Raw genomic sequence first — 13,708 nt, forward strand, 5'->3', positions numbered from 1 at the left:
TTTTTCTGGATTGAAGTGAGGGAAGCACTGGCATTCCAAGGCTTCCTTCATTAATTAGATTGCTTTACAGCATCTTAATGCTGGTATTCACATTCTTTCAGAGCACATGACTACAAAATATCAGGACAGTGAGGAATGTGAGTCATCTTACTCAGCTTATCTTCAGCACTTGCTTTCTACTACGTAAGTCTGACATCCTAAAACATCCGTTTCTAACCCTTGTATTACTGAATCATAGTTTCTAGAATTCCCAATAAGTTTCCTTTATCATTCTGATCAATTCGTGGCCTGGGGGCCATCAATTGTCCATTTTCCATGGCCAAATTTTATTTTATGAATGGTGTGCATGCATAAGATTTGATTGATTTTATATAAATGGGTTTTATCGGAGTTGGATTTTAGAGATTATATTCGACTTCTTTTATTGCTTGCATCTTTTTGTATTGTATTATATTATGCTGTAAGCCGCCCTGAGTCCTTCGGAATTGGGCGGCATAGAAGTCGAATAAATAAATAAATGTTGCCAGGTTGTTCACTGGAGGGTATACATGTCTGTGTGCATGTGTACCTGTATATCTGTTTCTGTATTTCTATGTCTCTCTCTCTCTCTCTCTCTTTCTCTCTCTCTCCCTCACTCTCTCTTTCTCTCTCTCTGTCTGTCACTTTCTCTCTTTCTCTTTCTCTCACACTCTTTCTCTCTCACTCTGTCTCTGTCTCTCTCTTTTTCTCTCACTCTTTCTCTCACTCTCTTACTCTCTCTCTTTCTCTCTCTCACTCTCTCTCACTCTCTCTTTCTCTTTCTCTGTCTCTCTCTCTCTTTCTCTCTCTTTCTCTCACTCTTTCTTTCTCTCTCTCTTTCTCTTTCTCTGTCTCTCTCTCTCTTCTCTTTCTCTTTCTCTCTCTCTCACTCACTCTCTCTTTCTCTCACTCTTTCTCTCACTCTTTCTCTCTCTCTTTCTCTCTCTTTCTCTCTCTTTCTCTCTCTTTCTCTCCCTTTCTCTCCCTTTCTCTCTCTTTCTCTCTCTTTCTCTCTCTCACTCTCTCTCACTCTTTCTCTCTGTTTGAATGTAATAATTTGCTCCACAATCTTTCACTGATTCTCCCCATCACTTTTGCTTTCAGAGATCAAACAGCACTTCGAAAGACCCTCAAAGGAAAAGTAGGTCACACTATTAATCATTCTTACATTTCAGGTGACTGTGTATTTGTAAAGGCTGTGGTGGCACAGTGGTTAAAATGCAACATTGCAGGCTAATTCTACCGATTGCCAGCAGCTCAACTCTCACCAGCTTACCGGTTGACTCGACTTTCTATCCCTTTTGAAGCTGACAAAATGAAGACCCAGATTGTTGTGGGCAATATGCTGACTCTTTAAACCGCTTAGAGCAGGGGTGTGAAACTCATGGCATCACATTGCGGTCATGTGACGTATCGTGACTCCTCCCCCCTTTGCTGAGTATGGGTGTGGCCAGTGCAGGACACATCCGGCCCATGGGCTGCAGTTTGACACCCTGGACTTAGAGAGAGCTATAAAGTGCTCTGAAGTGATAAATAAGTCTGTGCTATTGCTGTCCAAAACCATCTGATACAGAACCATAGAGAACCAAAATGTTAATGAAAGTGTAATTAGACATTGGAGGTCTATTTTCCAGTTATCCCCAATTTGATCCTCAATAAAAAATTTGCAAATGAGGAAACATTCAGGTATAATGTGATCGTATTCACACAACAAGTTTAACCGTGTTACCCAATTTTGGCTTTGCACAGTGCGTTAACTAAATTGCCTGATTTCTAATGTCATGTAAGTAGGACTGTGTACTATTAGTAGCTCCAGATTTGAAGACAAAAAGAAAATGAAGACGCTTTCCTTTTAAAATCCTGTTCACTGGGATCACAAGTAGCAAACAAGCAAACTTTCTCCATAGCTGCCTCAACTCCTTTCCCCCACTTATTCCTGAAGGGAGAACGGTTGCTTCCTTAATGGAGCTATGGGAACAAAAGAAAATGATCTCTTTGGTTAAATCTTTTTGGATGGTAAGATTGATGGAATATTGGCTTCTATTTTGCCTCTGGAGACTGTGGTATCATGTTTTTAGAAACAAAGAAACATAGAAGACTGACGGCTGAAAAAGACCTCATGGTCCATCTAGTCTGCCCTTATACTATTTCTACTACAGTAATACCTCATGATACAAACTTAATTGGTGCAAGGAGGAGGTTCGTAAGACGAAAGGTTCATAAGACGAAACATTGTTTCCCATAGGAAACAATGTAAAGTCAATTAATCCGTGCAACCAAACCCCCCCCCCCCCCGCAAAAAAACGGCTTTCGGCGACTGCTGGGAAGCCCTGCGGCTGTTTTAAAAGGTGACAGCCGGCCTGGGGGGCTTGCCAGCACCCCCCCGAACCCCGAACCTGGGTTCGGGGGGGTGCTGGCAAGCCCCCCAGGCCGGCTGCGACCTTTTAAAACACCCGCGCCGCTTGCCAGCTGTCTCCTGAAGCCGAACGCTAAAGCCGAACTTCCGCGTTCGGCTTCGGGAGACAGCTGCGAAGCGGCGCGGGTGTTTTAAAAGGTCTCAGACGGCCTGGGGGGCTTCCCAGCACCCCCCCGAACCGAACCCGGGGTTCAGCAAAATTTTGCCTCTTCTTACGAACTTTGTTCGAGTTACGAACCGGCGTTCGGGAGGCTTCTGGGAAGCCCCGCCGCCCGGCTGTCACCTTTTAAAACAGCCGCGCGGCTTCCCAGCAGTCTCTGAACGCCGGTTCGTAACTCGGAAAAAGTTCGTAAGAAGAGGCAAAATTTTTCTGAACCCCGGGTTCGTATCACAAGTTGTTCGTAAGACGAGGGGTTCGTATCTTGAGGTACCACTGTACTACTATTACTAGTTTTTAGATATTGGGTGACAATTTATTTATTTATTTGTTTATTTGTTTGTTTGTTTATTTAACTTCTATGCTGCCCAATCCCATGGGACTCAGGTTGGCTTACAACGATATAAAACAATAGAATACAATAATAGAAGAAGTCAATATCAATATTAATACTAAGCACATTAAAATAATAAAGCAATAAAATCCTATTATAAACCCACAACAATCCAATCAATCAAACATACATACTTAACCTATCAATGCAATTCAGCCATGACAGATGGTAGTATTCACGGCCCCAGGCCTGCTGGCAAAGCCAGGTCTTCACTGCCTTTCAGAAGGCCAGTAGGGTGGGAGTAGTACAGACATTGGGGGGAGTTGGTTCCATAGAGCCGGGGCAACCACAGAGAAGGCCTTCCCCCATGGCATCACCAACCTGCATTGCTTAGTTGACGAGACACAGAGAAGGCCAACCCTGGGAGATCTTATTGGTCTCTGGGAGGTGTGTGGCAGGAGATGGTCCCGAAGATAGTCTGATCCTAAGCCATGTAGGTTTTTATAGGTAATAACCAGCTTAACAATTTGTGGAATGAGCTGGTTAAAATGTTGTGCAGCCCCAATTTATCCTACTTAATGGGTGATAGAGCAAGAGCAAGTGAGAGAATCCCCTGCAGGAACAGCCGCCTGTTCCTCGGTGTTGTGTCCACTGACCATCCTCTGCCTCTGCCTCTTGAGTGAAATGGGAGGGGGGGGAACTCTTGTGGGCTACCTGAGGCAAAGCACCTGCCTTTCTTCCTTCTTTCCATCGCCTCCTCTTAGCAGGAACCATTTGGCATCATGGTTGCAGTGGGCCAGCCACTCAGCTGCTGTCAAGAACAGGGAAGGGAGATGGCAGCGATGGGACATCTAGTCCCACACTCACTACCTACTGCACACCCCAAGTAATAAGCCCTCGATAATAAGGCCAACACTATATTTTGGGGTCCAGAAAAAAATGCCCTGTCTTATTTTCAGGGAAACAGTACTTCCCTCCATGCAGTTCCATTGAGGACTACACATTGAGTGCTGTTAGTCAGCCAGTTACAAATCCATCTGGTGGTGTTGCTGTCTAACCCATATTTTTCTACTTTATCTAGTAATAGGTTATGGTCTACTTTATCAAATGCCTTACTGAAGTCCAAGTAAATTATATCAACAACATTCCTGTAGTCCACTAATTTTTTCACTTTGTCAAAATATGCAATAAGATTAGTCTTGCATGATCTGTTTTTGATAAACCGATGTTGGTTTTGGGTTATTGCTTTGTTTGCTTCTAGGTGTTCATTGATTCGTTGCTTGATTATCTTTTCCAGAATCTTCCCTGGTATTGAGGTCAGGCTGTACAGGTAGTTCTTAATTTATGATTGTAATTGTAATCCAGAATTACAATTGTAAATTATTGTGGTTGTTAAAAAGATCATCATGTGACTGGACCTGATTTTATTATTTTTTACATTGGTCATTAAGAGAATACAATGTTCATTAAACAAATCTATTGTATGCAATGGGGGGGGGGATGGTTGGTCTGAAACCAGAAGTAAATGCCGGGAACCAAGCAAAAACCATCAAAAATCACAGTCACATAACTTTGGGACATAGCAAATGTCCATAAAGGTGAGTTTGGTTTACCAGCATCCAAAATGCAATCACATGACCATGGGGCAGATGCAACCATCATAACCTCAAAATTGGGTTGTAATTTTCAGGGATTCATCATACCTTGGAACCAGTCATAAGTCATGGACTACCTGTATGTCCTTGATGTAGATCAAAGTCAAATATGCAGAATATAGTTCAGTATAAATGCAGAGGAGATGGTCTAGATGTTCGTCCTTCCCCAAAACTTCTTATTTGGAGTTATGTGCAGGTCTTTTGCCTATTATATAACACTTCTTCTCTTTTCATCAGGTATCTTCTTCAGAACTGAATAACATCATCCAGAATATCATGACGTGGGTAGTGTCAGCAGTCACAAGTATCCTCTATCCAGCTCTCACCAAATTTGAGGAGAGGGTCAGGACGCGGGTGTACACAATCTCTGAGGAGTCTGTAGTATCTTCAGAGAACTCCAGCAGCTGCACCAGTTGCAATGAAGACATTTGTGAAAGTTATGGCAGCCTCCCCGGCTTTGCCAGTAGGAAAGTCAGCTTTACTAATACAAGTATGAAACCTACCACCAGCTCTCCGAGTGAAATCCGTTCTACTAATGGGAAACCAGTGTCAACCTCTTTGGTCTCCTCTAAGTCTTCCTATACCTCATTTACCAAGAGCACCCACCTGTCTGTAGATAGTGAAATTCTTAAGGGAAAATTTAAGAGAGGAAAAACAGCCGTTCTCTTCTCTCCATCTAAAGACAACTATCTTCTGTCTACCACACCAAGCATGAAGAGTTCCAAGTCAGACAGCCATATCTCCCAGATGCAGAAAAGTTCTACAGATGATCCAGAAAATATTAGTATTTCATATCCCAGCAAACAAAAGCACAGAATGCCAAAAGGGCTCCCGTGTAAAACTGAAACAAGTATGACCACTGATTCAGAAGAATTGCCATCTACTGGAGGGGAACAGAAGACACCACCTACTCACCAACGTGAGACCATAGATGTGAAGGATCTTAAGAGTATTTTCAGTGACCTGAAGTTGCCACTTGCCAAAGTTACTGCAATTATTCTGGATGACATTTTCAAAAAAATATTAGGTGACCTGGGATGTACAGCTGGTTCTGTCTCTATTTCAATGGAAGTCCTTCTTGAATCCATATCAGATAGCTTACTAGGCATCCATGCTGCCGAGCCACCAGTTGCTAGTTCGGTTTCAAGGGTGGCTAGTTTTGTCGCCAACGACATTGTTGAAAATGTGCTCAGTAAACTCCATGACACCGCTCAGAAGAAATATTTCGAAACCATTTCCAGAGACGAGTTTCCCACAGAATGGAAAGCGATGTGCCTTGCTGCCATTGAGAATAATGCTGACTCGGACCCAACCTTTTGGAGGGCTCAGATGCCCCTGTCCTTTGAGTCTATGCTGGGCATTGCTGAGGAGATTGTCCAGATCATTATTGACAAACTGAAGGTCTTTGCTATGTCGAGCCAAACAAAAGTGTCCCAATTTGAGCTCTTTTCTAAAATCAAAGCAATCGGCATACCGCTTGAACAACTTTATGCAGCAGTTCCACCCCATACAGCGGAATCTGAAGCGGCAAATGCCATTGTGAAAGACACAATTTGTAAGATAGTTTCCAAAACAGTGGCTTCTTCAGAGACGAACATCCTTCAATATGTGGAAGAGATGATTGGCAACATCCTAAGCTACATCCAGCGTCAGGTGAGCCAAGAAGGAATTCCTCCATGCAGAGAGAGCTCAATTATCATGCAGATCATCAACGATGTATTCAACGATCTAAGTACTGAAAAACTGAGGGTTCTCTCTCCATCAGCAAAACCCAGCTCTTGCCTCAAAATGCAAAGAGAGTCTCCTAGTCACAAAGGTTCTGAAACACCAGCTGCAGGAGTGACCACGACAACACTCTTTACAACTGAGAAAAATGTACGAAAACCATTTCCTCCTGTTAATGTTCCAGGCATGGTAATTTACTCTGAAGCTGATCAGGAAGAAAAAGATAAGCGCCAACAAGATGGGAAATTAAAAACCAGCAAGGGTCAAAACCTTGCATATGAAGGTTTTGGCCTTGAACCACGACAAAGAAGCAGGTCTCACTCTAAATCTGCTTTGCAGGGTGATGGGGAATTTCTGGACAATGATAGGACGGTTCCATCAAAATATCTAGAGAAGACAGAAAGTACCTTGGACAGTCTTGTGCAAAATGCTATTTTTTGTTCTTTGGAAAGTCCGGAAACCACTAGAGCTTCCGCTGACCCAATGTCGAAGACAAGGCAAGGGACGTCAGGTTCCGAATTGACTTTAGAGCAGATCATGAAGCAAATGGAAGATGACTTTAAAGGGGAAGAACAACTGGCAATCATGGAATTAGTGCAGAATCTTTTAAAGGAAACATTCCAGCATGTTTGGGCAGAGCAAACAGTCTGCCTCCCCGGTGTTCTTCCTTCCTCGCTTACCCAAATGAACATGAGCGGGCAACAGGCACAGGAGCAACCTGCCTGTAAAGCACAAAGTGAAATCATTGGTCAGATTCTAATCTCGGAAACAGAAGTACATGCTTTTACAAATGATCTGGTAAAAACTGTGTTCCAAATGCTTTCCCGCTTTGCTCAAGGTAGCATGCAAGATATCAGGAACAGGCAATCGAGTCTCGTTTTCACTGATATTCTTCCTCTATGTGTGCCCAGAGAATCTGGCAAAAGCCTACCATCAGTGCATTTCAAAGACTCTGAGACGTCCTTTGAGTCAGAATTTCCCCAAGAAGAAGGGCAGAATAACCAAAACACCATGCAGGAACCAATGCACATTAGTCAGCCTGAACATCTATCTAAGTCAGATCTGGTTAATGATTTAGTGCAAATGTTTATAGCAAAATTAGAAGCCTTTGTCATATCCAAAGTGGAATCTCAGTTATGCTTGGATGTGCAAAACTTAAAAATGTCAATTAGTTCAGACTTTTCCTTGGCTTTACAAGAAGAATTCAAAAGAATCCTAGCCAACCAACAGGGTAATTTGCCTAATTGTTTAGAGGATATTTTTAACTCCTACAATAATTCTATTTTAGCTGCAAGAGACAAACCAGAACAGTCTGTATCGTTGTCTTCCTCAGATTTAAAATCATATGCCAGTGATCTAGCTAGGTTGATTTTGAAAAATGTAAAGCACGAGCTGGATAAGGAAGTGGATAAAATTTCAACTCCTCCTGTTATATTCTCTGAAAGCATAGCTGCTATCCAAATTGTCAGCATGGTTTTGACTATTTTTGCCCCCCCAGAAGATTTTTCTGAAGCAAAGCCCTCTTCATCCCAGAATGAAAGTGTATTGGAAAAAGTTTTCAAGAAAAACCCTACCTATAAAAGAGATCTTCAGACCCAAATCCAAAACACAGTGGAAGCTCTTTTAAACGAAATCTTTCAGACGATAATGTTAGATATGGACAAGGCTGCAGATGGCAGCACAAAAAAATCATTGTCCACCCCAGCTGGGGTGAAATCTGATGCTTCGCTGGTTTCCAATGACTTGGTGGATATTGTGTTTGAAGATCTGAGTTCTGGTCTTGCAGCTGCTCTGAATATGAAGGGGGCACTTTCATCTCAAGTCCAGTGCCTCCTCTATGATTGTGTGCAGAAGACAGTAGAGCCTCTGGCACAGTTGAAAGAACGTGGATCTAAGGCTGGACACAAGAGTCGTTTTCCAGATCTCAAGAGAAATAAGCTTCAAGTCCCTGGCGTATCAAAAGCTGAAAAAACCCCTGGCAGAAAACTGTCAGAATATAATGCTAAGCAGCTTCCAGAGATAAAAGACTTTTCTCCTGAAGGCATAGCAAAATATTTAGTTGATAATGTCTTCCTCAAACTGGAAATGTTTGTTGAAAATAAACTAGAATGTGAAATGGAAATGGCTGTTAAGCAAGGAAAGCCATCTCATCTTGACAGTGGAGGTGCAACTTCAATTGCACAAAAACCCACAGAGGCCAGAACGGTCAACCACTGTGATAAAGCAAAATTAGCAGTTCAGGACTCTCAATATAATTTAAGGCTCTGTGCTGAAAAACTGACTTGCACCATTGTTAAAGTAATTCAGAAGGACCTGGAACGGGAGATGCTTTCTTGCCAAAATCTCCTCCCCCAAGAAGAAAATGCTTCTGCCAATGAAATTATAAACGATCTCCTCAAGATCATAACTGTTCAGATAGCCTTGACTGAGAATGAGATTCAAAAAAGAGTTCTGAAAAGGATTTTTAATAAACAACAACCTGGACAGCACGGAGGGTTCCCATTGTTGGCAAGTGTGGAAGACGTTCTCAACCAGGTTACCCAGCGAATAATGGGAGATCTGGGACTTCTGTCCTCTTTTAATAATGAGTCTGCATTTTTTAATTCTGAACTCAAGTCTTCGCAGTATAATGGAATGATGGACACTTCATCTCAGGCAAATGCTTGTAATGTAGCTGGTGAGATTGTGGATGGAATACTTAATAAAATGTATTCGGCAGTTGTGGACACTCTGTTTAGCTCCAGCGCATCCAAGTTAGAAACAAGTATTTCAGATAAAGGTTCATCTGACATCCAAAAGATTACTCTGGCAGTATCCCAGCTCCAACCCTCTCCACAGTCCTTGAGTGAAGAACTCATTCAAAGCGTTTTGAATAAAATCGCCTGTTTTGCTGCAGCTCATCTGGAAGAAGTCCTTCCATTGTCTGTGCAACAGAGATGGAAAGGACAGCCATCTTTTCCATGTGACATGCACACTAGCAGCAACACAATCATGAGGCCAAGAGTAATGTCAGATGATTCGGACAGCTCGTTCCTAAGAGGGACTTTGTCAAAATCTGACTTGACAGTGTACGCCAAAGACGTAGTAAGCAAAGTGTTGGGAACTATTATTGATGAATTCAAAACAGAAAATTATCACAGAACTACATTCCAAGTCAATACGTTGTCATCAGAGCAGATCTCCAAAGCAAGTGAACTCATTAATTCTGTTGTGCATGATCTACACACCGATGATGTGCAGTTTTCCCAAATGCATAAACATACTTCGTTGACCCGTTCCCAAATTGATGGACTTCCTTCTACCCAGATGTTCTTCCAGTTTGAAATGACAACTAAAGACATCCACGGAAAGCCTAAAGGCTTCTCTTATGAAGATTATGCATGTTACCTCAATCAAATCCTTCCAAAGGAAGGCATATTGAGGGAAATCTTTGAGCAGCAGCCCATGACAGATGCAAACATAAACGAAACCCTAAAAATGATGCAAGTGGCCGAGAATATTGTAAGTGAGGTTTACATGAGAAGTCGAGACTTAGAACCTTCTGTTTGCATTTTGAAGAAGATTCCTGGTGAGCTCAACGAGCGACTATTCTATTGTAGTTTTAAAAAAATCGACTGCCCTAGGCTTTTTCACAGCGATTCTCAGGTAGAGATTTGCTCTGTTGCCAGAGATATTGTGGCAAGTGTGTTTGAAAATGTTCATAGATGTTTATTATCCAGCGTTCCTACTTCTCAAGATAAATATAGCTTTTTGGGAAGAAAAGACCAGGCAGGATACAGAGGATGTGCAAAAAATCCAAAACAACGATTTACCCAACCCGAATTTCCTTTTTATAACGTTTCACTGAAGAGTGCTATGGACATAATTGACAAAATAGCCAAAGAAACAGTTGAATGTATTGTCATCACACTGGAGAATTTTGTGGCTCGACATTTTAAACGGGACTACAAATGTAATTTTTTGGAAATTGTGAAATTCCCATTAGAAAGCCTTTCTTTTGCACAACTGACACGATCCTTAGATTCTCTTTCAGGTCATGTAGGAAACATAGCAGAAACAACCGTAGAAGCATTACGAAGCAAGCTGCAGGGAGACATTGGGAAAGGAACGTTGCCTACTTTAGGATCTACCCATAACTTTCTGGATTTTACAAAGCTGAGTGGTGCTGTCACCAGGGAGTGCATTGAAACCTCTTTCCGTCAGGTGCAAATGCTCCACTCTGAATTGAATGTGTATGCCAACAATGCTGTCAGCAGCATTCTTGAAATTATTAAGCACACTTTGGACAGAGAGGTAACCCAGAAGGAAGTCAATGTACTTACCAGCTCTTCTGAAAGCTTGGTGGTTAGTGAGACTATCAGTGTCATGTTGGACCGTTGCAATGAAAGCCTTACTGAGATCACCTCTGAATTAATGGTGGAGAACCTCCAGCTGGAAATGTCAGGGCGAGCATTTGCAAAGGACAGGGCTCTTGCCCAGAACCAATTTAAATCACCAAGGGTGAAAACAACTTCTAAAATGTACAGAAGGGTAGATATGAGGGATAGTTTCCCACCAATCAACGTTCCTGGCATGGTCATCTACTCTGAGGAGGAGAATGAAATACAAGAAGAAGCCCCAGCTAAATTCCCTTCTGTCTTTAAGTATTCTGACTGGGATGCTCACATGGCATCAGAGAGAGACAAAGGTAGGTCAAGACATCCCAGAAGACGAAGACAGGATAAAGGTCAAGTCAAACTAGATTGCCTTGAGGAAGATTGGCTTCCCCGACAAAGCTCTATCCCAGAGGGAACCATTTTGGAAAAGCTATTTAAGAAAACGGCAGATTGTGAAGTTCCTCTTAGGCAACCTGGAATGGGACATCAGAAGAAGGCCAACCCCCTTCCTCACCATGAATCCTATGCAGGGAAATATTCTTGTCCAGGTCCAGAAAACACCTGCTATTCTGCCTACTGTCCTCTGAAGCTTGGCCAGACAGCTGAAACCATTGTCAACACTCTCCTTTGTGAGTTTGGAGTGGAAGATGAGCCTACCATGCAAAGCAGCTACGGTGAGAAATCCAGACACCTTTCTCCCTTGAAGGAAAAATCTCACCTGAGATCTTCACGCTCCTCCAAATTTGTAGAACCAAAGCAGAAGAATCAAAGCTTACTCAACCGCTGGGAAATCAGGTTGAGTGATTCCAGTGACAAGACAGATGAAAGCTGCCTCCTGATGGACAGTGGCAGCCTCCTCTCAAAATGGGAGAGTAAACAACATATCTTCAAATGCAAGAGTCCAGACAAATATAAAGACCTTGAACTCCTGGCTTGTTCTCATGTTCCAGACCCCTGTGAGACTCTTCTTCTAGCCAACCACATTGTTTTAAGTGTCATCAAAGAACTGATTACCTTCCAGTATAGAGGTTAGTCTTTGTAGCAGATAATGTCCAATAAGATGTGTAGCTCACATTTCTTTACATCAGAAACATTTCTGTCTCTAAAAGATTTATACTAAATTGCCTGAAAATCCCCTTCCTTGCCCCCTATGAAAAAAGAACCAATTCACACATGATGTGAACAGTTCATTGATCTGTCTTTCCAATGCTGCATAATAATTCCTTTGTGTGTATCCAGTATATGAAACCTATGTCTTTGTGACAAGTAGTATTGGCCATAAACTAATTTTGATAAATCCATTAATTTAGCTCAAAATATGCCAGTTGCATGGATACCATGCAACCTAATGTTTCATGGAAACCATGCAACCTAATGTTCCATCTCTCAAATTACATCTTCAGCCACAAAGTTTTCCCCCAAATAAAACCCTGTCTAATATTTGTTGACCCCTGACATATGGCCTTGGCCTTATTATTTTGGGGTGTGTATGTTTCTTATTATTTTTGGGGTGCAGGAAGTGGGACAAGCAATGAGATGCATGTCTTGCTGGAGTCTGGCAGCTCCGTGGCATCTGTCAGCCAGTCTGTTTAGTTCCAGTTCCAGTCGTCACCATAGAGTGGGAAGTACACTCGCAGAGCGGATGCTGCCCTGGCTGGCCTTTGGAAGCCACAGAACCGGAGTTTGGGGGAGACAAAGAAAGAAAGCTGCACTCAAGGAAAGGAGCAGAAGTTTTTCTTTCTTTCTCTCCCCCAAACTCTGGCTCTGCAGCTTCCAAACGTCAGCCAAGGCAGTGGCTGCTTTGCGAGTGAGCTGTATGGTGACAGTCATTGGAAGCCTCCCCTTCCCCTTTCTCTTCTCTGTTCCAATCTCCCCTTGGTCCCCCCACCTGAGCGCTGACTGACTGGAGTGCCCACCAACATTTGGAACCCATATCGCATCTCAGACATTAACACCCTTGAAAGTGTCCAAAGATACTTCACCAGAAGAGCCCTTCACTCCTCCACTCGAAACAGAATATCCTACAAAAATAGACTAACAATCCTGGGTCTAGAAAGCCTAGAACTAAGATGCCTTAAACATGATCTAAGTATTGCCGACAAGATCATATGCTACAACGTCCTGCCTGTCGGCGACTACTTCAACTTCAACCACAACAACACAAGAGCACACAACAGATTTAAACTTAATATTAACCGCTCCAAACCTGACTGTAAAAAATATGACTTCAATAACCGAGTTGTCGAAGCGTGGAACTCATTACCGGACTCCATAGTGTCATCCTCAAACCCCCAACACTTTACCCTTAGATTATCTACGGTTGACCTATCCAGATTCCTAAGAGGTCAGTAAGGGGCAAGTACAAGTGCACTAGAGTGCCTTCCGTCCCCTGTCCTATTGCTCTCCTATATCTCCTATACCTTTCTTCTATTCCCATATATCTCTTCTTCTATTCTTTCATTGATATGTTCTATTACTATACCTTCTTTTCTATTATTTGTTAGATATATTTTACTATGAGTATCTCCTCTATAAACTTCATCATGTATTTTACTATGTGCCCCTCCACCTTGGGAGCCCCATTTCGGATCTTCCTGGGGAGAAGAGCCTCCCGCAACCCTTGCCTGCATTTTTGTTTGTTTGTTTAATTAATTGATTGATTGATTGATTGATTTTGCTTCTATGCTGCCCAACCCCGAAGGACTCAGTCGATTCCATAGAGCTGGGGCAGCAACAGAGAAGGGCCTCCCCCGTGACCTCGCCAACCTGCATTGCTTAGTCGACGGGACCTGGAGGAGGCCAACTCTGTGTGCTCTTATTGGTCTGGGAGGTGTGGGGCAGGAGCTGGTCCGATAAATAGTCTGACCCTGAGCCATGTAGGGCTTTATAGGGAATAACCAACACTTTGAATTGTGACTGGAGACTAATAAGATGCCAGTGCAGCTCTCAGAGTGTAAGTGTTATATAACAGCTCACGTGGCTGCATTCTGGACAATTTGCAGTCTCTGAACACTTCAAGGATACCCC

At 42.7% G+C, this 13,708-nt stretch overlaps 1 protein-coding gene across 1 annotated transcript in view; it reads left to right on the plus strand.

Annotated features, from left to right (window-relative positions):
* Positions 1-13,708, plus strand: part of FSIP2 (fibrous sheath interacting protein 2) — a 93,445-nt gene that overhangs the window by 46,807 nt on the left and 32,930 nt on the right. Inside the window, 6 exon segments of the mRNA XM_070730245.1 lie at positions 102-183; positions 1,123-1,159; positions 4,818-5,070; positions 5,128-8,429; positions 8,502-9,539; positions 9,624-11,719. Coding sequence (XP_070586346.1) covers positions 102-183; positions 1,123-1,159; positions 4,818-5,070; positions 5,128-8,429; positions 8,502-9,539; positions 9,624-11,719 — 6,808 coding nt within the window.

Source organism: Erythrolamprus reginae, chromosome 1, assembly GCF_031021105.1.
Source record: "Erythrolamprus reginae isolate rEryReg1 chromosome 1, rEryReg1.hap1, whole genome shotgun sequence".
Taxonomy (NCBI): domain Eukaryota; kingdom Metazoa; phylum Chordata; class Lepidosauria; order Squamata; family Dipsadidae; genus Erythrolamprus; species Erythrolamprus reginae.